Source organism: Aulonocara sp. 'chitande type north' Nkhata Bay, linkage group LG16 (genome assembly GCF_057382095.1).
Source record: "Aulonocara sp. 'chitande type north' Nkhata Bay isolate Kocher_YH1m ecotype deep benthic linkage group LG16, A_spYH_male_GT1.1, whole genome shotgun sequence".
Taxonomy (NCBI): domain Eukaryota; kingdom Metazoa; phylum Chordata; class Actinopteri; order Cichliformes; family Cichlidae; genus Aulonocara; species Aulonocara sp. 'chitande type north' Nkhata Bay.
Genome location: NC_141359.1, coordinates 25,785,159 through 25,798,106, shown reverse-complemented (window position 1 = coordinate 25,798,106; position 12,948 = coordinate 25,785,159). Strand labels below are relative to the sequence as shown.

General features: G+C 39.3%; 3 protein-coding genes across 5 annotated transcripts in view; 1 reads left to right on the top strand and 2 right to left on the bottom strand.

The window, feature by feature from the left end:
• LOC147311662 (protein TANC1-like) overlaps nucleotides 1-12,948 on the top strand; it is a 112,932-nt gene that overhangs the window by 88,323 nt on the left and 11,661 nt on the right. For all 3 annotated transcript variants that reach the window (XM_086267222.1, XM_086267221.1, XM_086267224.1), the window contains 5 exons: nucleotides 1,822-1,930; nucleotides 2,168-2,290; nucleotides 3,497-3,733; nucleotides 11,933-12,118; nucleotides 12,753-12,831. In XM_086267222.1, the coding sequence (XP_086123348.1) occupies nucleotides 1,822-1,930; nucleotides 2,168-2,290; nucleotides 3,497-3,733; nucleotides 11,933-12,118; nucleotides 12,753-12,831 (734 nt within the window). The remainder of the gene's footprint in view (nucleotides 1-1,821; nucleotides 1,931-2,167; nucleotides 2,291-3,496; nucleotides 3,734-11,932; nucleotides 12,119-12,752; nucleotides 12,832-12,948) is intronic.
• On the bottom strand, nucleotides 5,808-7,941 carry LOC147311664 (uncharacterized). Its single transcript, XM_086267225.1, has one exon. It carries the CDS (start codon nucleotides 7,309-7,311, stop codon nucleotides 6,094-6,096), a length of 1,218 nt encoding a protein of 405 aa, XP_086123351.1. The 5' UTR covers nucleotides 7,312-7,941; the 3' UTR covers nucleotides 5,808-6,093.
• On the bottom strand, nucleotides 8,870-11,061 carry LOC147311663 (uncharacterized). The gene has a single exon (XM_086267226.1). It carries the CDS (start codon nucleotides 10,373-10,375, stop codon nucleotides 9,158-9,160), a length of 1,218 nt encoding a protein of 405 aa, XP_086123352.1. The 5' UTR covers nucleotides 10,376-11,061; the 3' UTR covers nucleotides 8,870-9,157.

The window sequence follows — 12,948 nt, the reverse complement described above, 5'->3', positions numbered from 1 at the left end:
TGTCCATCCTGTCGGTTGTCACAAAGTTCTTACCTAAAATGTTTAAAGCAGTGTCCTGCTTATTTCCGGTCCTCAATTTTAATGCAGGAGAGCAGAATTTAACGTGGGATATGTCTGCAGAAGGGGAGAATAGCTGGCTCTGGATGTATTAGAGGCAGTAATTCAGTGTTTTTCTTCACATATCTGCGCAGAAATCGGTCCATAATAAACACTGCAGACTGCACCAAAGCTTCCATTTGTAAATAAACCCCTTTAGTCAGCAGTTTGCATACGCAGTCCTGCAACATCATAGATCAGATTTCAAGCAGGCTGTTTCACTTCTTCGAGTCGTCTTCTCTTGCATAATGACTCCATTGCATAACATTTGTGAGAATGTGAGAATACAGCTGTGGAAGTGAAGCATGTTAGATTAATGCTCGAATCTTGCAACAATGACATTCAGGCTTCACTGAATGTAATTTGAGATTTTGCAGAAACATTAGACTCCCTGAAGTCCTGTTTGTTGGTGTCAGCTTGTTGCATGCCAAAGTCTTCCTTTGTCTCGGAAAAAATACACACGGCATGCAGAAAAAAAATCGAGTGTGAAGTGATGTGATGATGTGAGCATTTACAGACACATCACAGCACTAAATTCATTAGCACAAGGCCTGTTTGCGACGTACAGCACATTCAAAAGGTCATCTCAGAATGCACCTTTGATACAGTGAAGCTGTTTGTAATAAAGCAGCACCTCTGCAGATAAATCCTGTGCTCTTTTGGAGCTGTCAGGATTCATCCGAGTTCAGATGCCTGACTGCAGACTTCACCCTCATATCAAACACATCGATTCTCCTTCCACTGCCTCTCCCCGGTCTGAATTGTTCACATGTGCTGGTACCGTATTATAATTGTCAAATTTCAAATAACAAGCCGCACCAGCGTTGTTAGTGGATTACTCGCTCCCTCATCTGCTTGTTTGCAACCCACTAATTTGCGCTGCTGTTGGCAGCTTGCATTGGTCATCGGTAAAATGAACTGCTGCGTCTGTGCTCATGAATTTGTGCTTTGTTAGTAGATCACCCGCACAACTTTTGACTCCTGATCAGTGCTTTTTTTTTTTTTTTTTGTTGTCTTGCAGCCTCACACTGATTTGCCCTGTTTTAATAAATAGTGCTTTTTATGAGGGAGGGGGGGTACTGACCTATGCATTTTGCAGATATTGCATGTTGCAATGCGAGGCAGGCTTATCTCTTTTAGCAGTACTTGCAGTGCTTACCTAATTGAAATGCTGGAGCCACACGCAAATGAGAGATTTCAGTCATTCACACTTCATAAATTGAATGATGTCACTTTTTTCCTCCCTGTTGCTCACCTCTGCTCACACGGCGATGCCTCCAAACGGACGAGAGCTGAGCTTCGTATTCTGGTCATTCACAGCCTTCCAGCTCCATCATTAAAAAAACAAAGGCTTGTAGTCTGGCGCAGGAGATGCACAGAGAGACAAAAGCCTCCTGCACTGCCTCTCTGTTTGTGCCTGGGCACAACTAGAGAGGATTTTTATCCAGATCAAAGGGATTCGCAATCATGCATGCCTTTTTAATGAAGTTCTGCATTAATTAGTGCCTCAGTGACACTCTTCCCCCCTGTTGTTCAGAGGGTCATTGCCAAACATTTTTAGCTTATTCACACTAGCTCCAGAATACAATAGTTCTCCATGACAGTGCCAGGCTCCTCGTCATCAGCAGAATGAATCAGTACTTTCATGTCGTTTGAAGCAGAGGAACAATCATTCCTACTGTTGACGACTGAGTATCCTATCTGTTCCCTTGTTTTCTAACCCAGGACCGGTCACGCTCTCATGGCTTTCATGTTATCGCGCCAAGAGGGGAAACTGAATCGGCAGCAGACAATGGAGCTGGGACACCACATACTCAAAGCACACATCTTCAAGGTATAGATGTGGAACCTACGTGGTCTATGCATTCATCTTTATTTGAAATCCATCCCTTGCAGGAATTTCTTGGTGTTCACTTTCTCTTGATTTATGCACTGTGACAATGGTTCACCAGAGGATAAGCCGTGGGATGTGGAAAGCAACATTGACAGCTTATGCCCCTCAGATTCGCTGGTTTTTACATATGTGTGTTTGTGTATTTACTCATGCATTTACGCATCGGCGTGCGTGCAGGGTCTGAGCAAGAAGACAGGCGTGTCATCCAGTGTCCTTCAGGCTCTGTGGATAAACTGCAGCACTGACGGCCTTTCTGCAGCCCTGGCCTCCCTGAGGAACCTCTACACACCTAATGTCAAGGTAAGCCTTTGCTTCAGGTTTGCTCCTGCGCGTCTGTTGAATGCAGAACAATCGGCTTATTAGCTAACGATGAAAAAAACACATTATTGATAACCTGAAATGCCTAAATGCAACAGGTTGCTTTTGTTGAAATGCAAAGTAGAAGCTTCTTGAGGGGATATAGGAAAGCTTTAAACACTATATATTAAACACACAGTATATGTATCCAATTTTCAGCATTTTCATAACCCTTTTGTTACATTGGAGTAATATAATCATATACACTGGTTAGGTCATTTTAAAGCAAATGCATCTCAGAAATAACTGCAACTTTCTTTAGATTTTAGTTACACTTTTAATCCCCGAATGTTGCTCCACGCAGAGAATGTTTTATTAATAACCGCTGTCCTTTTATATTGTTAATGTGTCCAATTATAATTTGACAGGTAAATGTTAATAAGCTTCGCGCACGAGCCAACTTCCTGTGTACTGCTTTTCAGTCGTGTTTCGAAGGGCGATAATCATTTGGCCTTTCCTGGAAAGGCTGTTCTGCCAGCATGATGCATTCTGGCTCGAAGAAAAATTATCCTCCGTACTTCTTTGCCGTTAGTGTTATTGTTTCAGAGGGCGTTCCATCACCTGGTGTCTGTTTGTGAGTTATTGTATAAATGTGTAGTATTAGTCAAACAGACATTTACAAAATGACCTTATTCTCTCCTCTGGGGGAGGGGTGGGGGGGTTAATTATGCTACAGAGGATCCAGAAAATAACACACACTTTCATCTCCTGTCGTCAAACACTCATTTCACTCTTTGGTTTTGTTTGACTAGGCCTTTATTATTGATTTACTCGTAATGAAAGCGAATACCACACTTGATAATTGCATTCGCTAGAATGTGGCCGTTTCATTTGCCGTCTGAAAAATCTGAAGATGAGAATAAGAAGTTTGATCTCTGTATGAGCCATAAAATGAGTAATGGAAACAATTCTGCTGCTCAAACATGGGTGGTAGTTCACATTTTTAAGTGTATAATTTAGCCAATAAAGAGTAAAATAGTTAAACAGTCATCTCTTCTTAAGAGAATAACATTTATTTTTAATTCCGATTTCTTTCACCTTTAAGTACATGTGATAAAAAATTCACTTCTTTGCAAAGACCTTGAAATAAATATTCAAACGTGAATGCTTTCTGCATTTTTTTATTTATTTTTTTGCTTGTATGATCAGGTAAGCCGTCTCCTGATGCTGGGAGGGGCAAACGTGAATTACCGCACAGAAGTACTGAACAACGCACCAGTGCTTTGCGTCCAGTGTCACCTCGGTCACCAGGAAATTGTCTCACTGCTGCTCGAGTTCGGCGCCAGCGTGGATGTTGTTTCAGAAAACGGCATGAGCCCCCTCTGCTTCTCAGCTGCTGCAGGACACTTGGGACAAGTCATGCTGCTCTGTAAAAAGGAGGCTAAGGTGAGGACTTTTCATATTGTGACTACTTGACAACTCTACTGATGTAGTTTTCTTGTGATCATAGACATTTGGTTTCATTTGGCCATCTTTCTGGATTTCTGGCTTTTTCATATGCAGGGTTTGTATGGGTGCTTGAAATCATTAAAAAAGGCTTGAATTTAAATATTGTCTTTTCAAGGTTTGAATAGTGCTTGAATTTTAGATGTGGTGCTTAAACGTGGTTGAAACCATATTTCATTCACCACAAATAACTGAATGAGTCACAAAGTGTGAAAGCAAAATTTCTCCATCTGGTCTGCCTTGCACCTCTGCGTGCCAGTCTGTTTCAATGTGTGACCCCGCCCTCCCCCTGGGGATGAGTGCACTAACTTGACGTTGCTGTTTTAATGAGTGTTTGATGGAAAACGACACTGGTGGAATTTGCACTCTGAGTCACATGACAGGTGAGTCCTAGTAAATAATTTTCGAGTATGTGTACATAACACATGCTAATTTTAAAACTATTATTATTATTTTGCTAGCTATCAAACGTGCTGGAGAAATGCACTGAGTGTGATAGTACAGTAGTTGGTTATGGCATGGTGATTTATGGTATATGCTGTAAACATAGCTAACATTACTTAGCAGTAGCAGTAATGTGAGTTACTTCACTCAAGTAAAAGCTTTAAACGTTAGTCTGATACTTAACTAGCCAACTTGAGGCTTAAGGGAATAATGGTAATAAGAGGGACTGATCCATATGGGCACAGAGAATAGCCACTTTTTGTGGTACTGAAGTTCCCGGGCTTTCATTCAAAATCTGTTTATCGTGAGCACCCACCCATTAAACATAAAAATTATAAATAGCTTCAAGCTATTTCAAGCTATTGATGCCTGTGGGCACTATCAGCCACTGAGACAACAGACAAATTTTAGTGTTTTAATGAATGAATATTTCATACATTAAGGCTGCCTGTTTATTTAAGAGAGGTGAACAATACATTATAATTGTACATAATAATATCACAGATGATAGACTAAATAAATAGATTTTACTTAGATGCTTGTTCATTCTTAAAGTCTTATATGTTGAATTGAACTGAATGTTATCTGTTCAAAGGCTCTCCCAGTCAGTGCTGTTCTCCATGCCTGTCTTACTGTACATGATGTTATTAGCACAAACACTTTAAAAGTTACTGTGACTCAAACATAGAAAAATAGATTTTTTATTTCCCTCACCTAATATTTAAAAGTATTTTATAGCATATAACACGTTTGAAAATATGCTTTGGTTCACATTTAACTCCAGAAAATCATAAATCAAAATATGGATATTACCTGTCCACAGATTCATGGTGCAGTAACTGCTCTTTTAACTGTCTGGTGTCTTTGCTTTGTTTGGTGTTTGTAGACATGGTTTACATGAGTTTTTAGCTGAGATTCAGAGGTTTCTGTGGACACTACTCATGTCAGCACTTATATTTCTGACCTCGTGTTATAATCGATTAAACGTGATCTCCTCTCTTTTGCCCCCATTTTTGATGTTGTGGGTGCAAATGATCAGGCGTGACATTCTCATAATAAATCAGATAAAATACTGCAAAGAATTAATCCTGCATTTGTGTGATTGAAATGTGTGTGCAGTGACACTGTTTTAAAGATTTGGCCTAAATAATTCTGGAGTGAATGAGCCTAAACATGATGACCGGACTAGTGACACCATATCACCTGTGACACTCACACACGCACGTATGACTTTGCCAGTTTCAGCTGAAACAATTTCAGTGTTTCAAACCATGTTCCAGAGTTTTTAGTTCACCGTTCATGAGGTTTCAAGAAGAAAATGAAAGACAGATCTGAATGTTTGAAAGTGTTTTGGAAAACTCTGTAAAGAATAGATGAACAATACTCAAAGGATAAATTCAACTGTTTTATTTTGTTAGATAAGTTGAAAAAAAAGTTAAACAAGCAAGTAAATAACGAAACAAGGTAAAACGAAGTAAGAGCAAAAAGTTAACAAGTAAATAACGAAACAAGGTAAAACGAAGTAAGTTCAAAAAGTTAACAAGTAAATAACGAAACAAGGTTAAATGAGGTAAGTTCAAAAAGTTAACAAGTAAATAACGAAACAAGGTTAAATGAAGTAAGAGCAAAAAGTTAACAAGTAAATAACGAAACAAGGTAGAGGAGAGAAAACCCCAACAATCCCCTCTGAGCAAGCACTAGGCGACAGTGGGGAGGAAAAACTGCCTTTAAACGGGCAGAAACCTCCGGCAGAACCAGGCTCAGGAGGGGGCAGTCAACTGCCGGGACTGGTTGGGGGGGTGAACAGAGGTGGAGCAAGACGAGGCTACATCAGTTGAAGAAGCAGTATTGTCCCTCTACCGGAAAAAGCTGAAGAATCTTTTCTTCTTTTTCATGGACTTTTCCACGAGCGCCTTTTTGTCCAGGATGAGGGTTCTCAACTCCTCGATGGTTTCTGTGTTTTGCCTCTCTAGTTTCTTGCATGTTTGTTCCACCTGTTCTAATGTTGCTTGTGTTTCTTCAAGCTTTTCTTTGAGGTCTTTGGATGTTGCCTCCTGTGTCAGCTTTGCCTTCTGCAGGTCTGCATTTCTCACTTGATCTTCTTTGTGCAGGCCTTCTAGCTGCTCATTTCTTTTCTGGATATTGCGGAGCGTACACTGCAGGTCCTCATGCGTTTTGTCTTGTTTTTGCTTTTGGGCCTGCATTTCTGTGTTTTCCCGCTTCAAGTTGTTGAATTCCAACAATATCCCCTTAATGAGCTCTGAGTTGTTTTTGGCCATGTGATCAATCTTTTTCTGCATGTGTGAGCATCGTTTTTCTAGTGTTTCCTTTTCTCCCTCCAGCTCACTTGTTTTGACCTTCAGTTCATCACAGAATCCTTGCAACTTTTGATTTTTACTCTCAAAGTCCTTGATAATGCACTTTTCTTCTGGCAGTCTTTCTTTCTGTTGCTCTTTCTCTTGAAGGAGGTCTTTATTTTGGACCAATGTTTGTTCCAACTCTGCCTTCACCATTCTGTACTTTTCCTGCATGCCTTGGAGCTCGCGCTGCAGGTCTTTTTGCTTTGTGTCCTGTTGTTCCTTCTGTTGGAGGACTTCTTTATTTTTTTCTTCAGCTTCATCAAGCTTTCTTTGGAGCAGGTGATTCATTTGGTCCATGTATTGCAGATCCCACTCCATTTTATCAATCGTCGCTTTCCTGCCTTGAAGCTGCTCGGACATTTCTTTAACTTCAGCGCTCTTTTTCTTGTTTTCTTTGATGAGGGATACAATCTGCTCTCTGGCTTGAGCAAACTTGATCCCCCAGCCCTCATTAATAATGTTGATGTCGGGCTGGCGCTGTAGTGTTTCTTCCAGGTGTTTGTTTTGTGCTTCCATCTGTAAGCACTTCTTCTCCAGGTGACGTTTTTCTTCTTCAATTTGTCGAATTTTGTTCTGGAGATGGTTGTTTTCATTCCTACTCTCCTGTAATGCCCTTTGGATGGATAAGAGGCCATTTGGAGAAATTGGCCGGCCACGCGTGGAAGGAGAGGCGGCGAAATCTTTTTGTCTTGGTTGCCGTAATCTTGGATACATGTTGGCGTTTGTATCCGATGACTCTGAGAGGTTTCCAAATTTTTCTGTAGTGAACGTTTGAAGGCTGCAAACACAAAGGCTGCGAAGAAACGAACTGAAAATTGCTGTTTCTCACCCCTATTTATAGAAAAACTTCAAAGGATCCTTGTGACATCCTTGTGACATCCTTGTGACATCATCACTCCTAAGCCAATCAGATTGTCACATGACATTTTGGAATGTGGAATGGGGATATGTTTTTTTTTAAACAGTTTTCAAATGTAACTTAATATTTAAGTGTTTCTTACTTGACCCGCTTAGTCGATTAAAAAGTTAATTGCCACGAACACCCCTAATGTTATATAACAGACCACAGAAAAAAGACAGGTTTTTTTCTACGTGACAGAGCTATAATAAATGTTTTGTTTTTTTTAATTATCCTACTTTTTCTAAAAGGGAACATTATTTAAAGAAAATGTATTTAATTAAAAACTCTGTATTCATCTAAAGGGTATACCAAGAAGGGTGAGCTTCCTGCTTGAAAAGGAAATGACCAAAATAAATGTATTTCTCTGCAATTACAAACTCTGTGTAAACAGTCTTGGTGTCAAAATAAAGCTAACACTGGTGAGATGTCATCAGAGCTGTAAATATTACTGCAGATGTTACCATGTCAAAGTTACTGTGACTCAAACATAGAAAAAATGATTTTTTATTTCCCTCACCTAATTTTTAAAAGTATTTTATAGCATATAACACGTTTGAAAATATGCTTCGGTTCACATTTAACTCCAGAAAATCATAAATCAAAATATGGATATTACCTGTCCACAGATTCATGGTGCAGTAACTGCTCTTTTAACTGTCTGGTGTCTTTGCTTTGTTTGGTGTTTGTAGACATGGTTTACATGAGTTTTTAGCTGAGATTCAGAGGTTTCTGTGGACACTACTCATGTCAGCACTTATATTTCTGACCTCGTGTTATAATCGATTAAACGTGGTCTCCTCTCTTTTGCCCCCATTTTTGATGTTGTGGGTGCAAATGATCAGGCGTGACATTCTCATAATAAATCAGATAAAATACTGCAAAGAATTAATCCTGCATTTGTGTGATTGAAATGTGTGTGCAGTGACACTGTTTTAAAGATTTGGCCTAAATAATTCTGGAGTGAATGAGCCTAAACATGATGACCGGACTAGTGACACCATATCACCTGTGACACTCACACACGCACGTATGACTTTGCCAGTTTCAGCTGAAACAATTTCAGTGTTTCAAACCATGTTCCAGAGTTTTTAGTTCACCGTTCATGAGGTTTCAAGAAGAAAATGAAAGACAGATCTGAATGTTTGAAAGTGTTTTGGAAAAACTCTGTAAAGATTAGATGAACAATACTCAAAGGATAAATTCAACTGTTTTATTTTGTTAGATAAGTTGAAAAAAAAGTTAAACAAGCAAGTAAATAACGAAACAAGGTAAAACGAAGTAAGTTCAAAAAGTTAACAAGTAAATAACGAAACAAGGTTAAATGAGGTAAGTTCAAAAAGTTAACAAGTAAATAATGAAACAAGGTTAAATGAGGTAAGTTCAAAAAGTTAACAAGTAAATAACGAAACAAGGTTAAATGAGGTAAGTTCAAAAAGTTAACAAGTAAATAAAGAAACAAGGTAGAGGTGAGAAAACCCCAACAATCCCCTCTGAGCAAGCACTAGGCGACAGTGGGGAGGAAAAACTGCCTTTAAACGGGCAGAAACCTCCGGCAGAACCAGGCTCAGGAGGGGGCAGTCAACTGCCGGGACTGGTTGGGGGGTGAACAGAGGTGGAGCAAGACGAGGCTACATCAGTTGAAGAAGCAGTATTGTCCCTCTACCGGAAAAAGCTGAAGAATCTTTTCTTCTTTTTCATGGACTTTTCCACGAGCGCCTTTTTGTCCAGGATGAGGGTTCTCAACTCCTCGATGGTTTCTGTGTTTTGCCTCTCTAGTTTCTTGCATGTTTGTTCCACCTGTTCTAATGTTGCTTGTGTTTCTTCAAGCTTTTCTTTGAGGTCTTTGGATGTTGCCTCCTGTGTCAGCTTTGCCTTCTGCAGGTCTGCATTTCTCACTTGATCTTCTTTGTGCAGGCCTTCTAGCTGCTCATTTCTTTTCTGGATATCGCGGAGCGTACACTGCAGGTCCTCATGCGTTTTGTCTTGTTTTTGCTTTTGGGCCTGCATTTCTGTGTTTTCCCGCTTCAAGTTGTTGAATTCCAACAATATCCCCTTAATGAGCTCTGAGTTGTTTTTGGCCATGTGATCAATCTTTTTCTGCATGTGTGAGCATCGTTTTTCTAGTGTTTCCTTTTCTCCCTCCAGCTCACTTGTTTTGACCTTCAGTTCATCACAGAATCCTTGCAACTTTTGATTTTTACTCTCAAAGTCCTTGATAATGCACTTTTCTTCTGGCAGTCTTTCTTTCTGTTGCTCTTTCTCTTGAAGGTCGTCTTTATTTTGGACCAATGTTTGTTCCAACTCTGCCTTCACCATTCTGTACTTTTCCTGCATGCCTTGGAGCTCGCGCTGCAGGTCTTTTTGCTTTGTGTCCTGTTGTTCCTTCTGTTGGAGGACTTCTTTATTTTTTTCTTCAGCTTCATCAAGCTTTCTTTGGAGCAGGTGATTCATTTGGTCCATGTATTGCAGATCCCACTCCATTTTATCAATCGTCGCTTTCCTGCCTTGAAGCTGCTCGGACATTTCTTTAACTTCAGCGCTCTTTTTCTTGTTTTCTTTGATGAGGGATACAATCTGCTCTCTGGCTTGAGCAAACTTGATCCCCCAGCCCTCATTAATAATGTTGATGTCGGGCTGGCACTGTAGTGTTTCTTCCAGGTGTTTGTTTTGTGCTTCCATCTGTAAGCACTTCTTCTCCAGGTGACGTTTTTCTTCTTCAATTTGTCGAATTTTGTTCTGGAGATGGTTGTTTTCATTCCTACTCTCCTGTAATGCCCTTTGGATGGATAAGAGGCCATTTGGAGAAATTGGCCGGCCACGCGTGGAAGGAGAGGCGGCGAAATCTTTTTGTCTTGGTTGCCGTAATCTTGGATACATGTTGGCGTTTGTATCCGATGACTCTGAGAGGTTTCCAAATTTTTCTGTAGTGAACGTTTGAAGGCTGCAAACACAAAGGCTGCGAAGAAACGAACTGAAAATTGCTGTTTCTCACCCCTATTTATAGAAAAACTTCAAAGGATCCTTGTGACATCCTTGTGACATCCTTGTGACATCATCACTCCTAAGCCAATCAGATTGTCACATGACATTTTGGAATGTGGAATGGGGATATGTTTTTTTTTAAACAGTTTTCAAATGTAACTTAATATTTAAGTGTTTCTTACTTGACCCGCTTAGTCGATTAAAAAGTTAATTGCCACGAACACCCCTAATGTTATATAACAGACCACAGAAAAAAGACAGGTTTTTTTCTACGTGACAGAGCTATAATAAATGTTTTGTTTTTTTTAATTATCCTACTTTTTCTAAAAGGGAACATTATTTAAAGAAAATGTATTTAATTAAAAACTCTGTATTCATCTAAAGGGTATACCAAGAAGGGTGAGCTTCCTGCTTGAAAAGGAAATGACCAAAATAAATGTATTTCTCTGCAATTACAAACTCTGTGTAAACAGTCTTGGTGTCAAAATAAAGCTAACACTGGTGAGATGTCATCAGAGCTGTAAATATTACTGCAGATGTTACTATGTCAAAGTTACTGTGACTCAAACATAGAAAAAATGATTTTTTATTTCCCTCACCTAATATTTAAAAGTATTTTATAGCATATAACACGTTTGAAAATATGCTTTGGTTCACATTTAACTCCAGAAAATCATAAATCAAAATATGGATATTACCTGTCCACAGATTCATGGTGCAGTAACTGCTCTTTTAACTGTCTGGTGTCTTTGCTTTGTTTGGTGTTTGTAGACATGGTTTACATGAGTTTTTAGCTGAGATTCAGAGGTTTCTGTGGACACTACTCATGTCAGCACTTATATTTCTGACCTCGTGTTATAATCGATTAAACGTGGTCTCCTCCCTTTTCCCCCCATTTCTCTGGGCATGTGTGCTTAACTAGTTAAAATAACAAACATCTGTCTCCTATTTTTGTGTCACAAAAATTATTAATTATTATTAATGATTAAAGACTTATTAATTTGTGCAGTTTTCTTGTTTTGTGTGGTTGTTGTTTTTTGTCAAGTGGAGATGAATATCTTTAAGTTGATTTGTTCACATTTGCACATCTTTCTGTTTTAAGAGAAATATGTGTTTTGAGTTTGTACACTATATGCATATAAATCAACCATTTCCTTTTTCAGTGTTTTCGTGTGGTGCGTTTTTCTCTGTTTTAACAAAAGGAGAACAAAGGACTTTTAAGTCGACCTAAGATGATTTGTTTCAATTTTTACATGGTCTTATTGAGGTAATGCAAATTGAAACATTCATTCTTTTTTTGGTAATGTACTGGAAAAGCTTGATAATGGACTTTGAAAGTGCGTAAAAATTACTTAAATTTGAAAAATGCGTCTGAACCATGCATACGGTATATTTACCTCACAGGTTTTTGCTGTTTCTGTTTATTAAAACCAAGAATCTTCTTTTTGCCAGGTTGATCATGTAGATAAGAGTGGCCAGTGTGCTCTGGTCCATGCTGCCCTACGAGGACACCTTGAGATTATCCAGTACCTGCTGGAGCTAGAATGGAGTGCTGAGGGGCAGCAGCAGGACTGCTCTCTGAAGAGCAAAGCTCTGCAGCAGGCTTTGATTGCAGCCTCGAGCATGGGGCACACACAGGTCTGACTGACACACATGCATGTATTTTACCAGATCCATAGACATAAATGCCCTTTTTTTTGTACTGTTTCTCGCTACAAAAGAAAGAAAACATGGATGTACAAAAAACATACTTTAAGCCACACAGGATCCTGGTTTTTCCAGTTTTAATAGTGAGTTTAATATCTTTCTTGCGTGGTTTCACAACAGCCTTCACAAAGAATTTCTGATTTATTTTTTTTTAAAGATCAGAAGGAACTATAGATATATAAAATAAAAATGAGCACACAGCGTTCTCTGTGAATATGACTCAAAGCCAGAAGTACTGTTCAGAATTGCATGTAGATTCACAATCGATAACAGTGCAGCGCCTTCAACTGCCCCGGTGAGACGTAGACTCAAGGTTTAGTTTGGCTCCCTCGTTAGCTGGAATTGGCTCCCAAGGCCTGGATTAGAATAACATAACTGGGCCAAGTGAAGTCAACCTGCATGCAGAAAAGACCCTTTTAAAGTTCAACTATTTGAATGCGCGTTTTTGTTAATGTTTTTTAAGATTAGCATTTTGTATACTGTAACCTCTCAAAGGTTTATTTGATTTTTTTTTTTTTTTTCTGCTGAAACAGCATGTCATTAATCTAAGTTTCTTTTTTGGCAGGTTGTGAGAGGCTTGCTGGCGTTGAATAATGAGCACGCTGTGCAAATTGATAGTCATGACACACTGTGGGGAGAGACAGGTATGTTCTCATCAATCTTTTTGCATTACACGGCTCTTTTGTACTATCACCAGCTGTTTTTGCATTCTGAACCACACTGCTGTAATTGAATGCTGCAGTGGAAAGTCCTGTATCTGT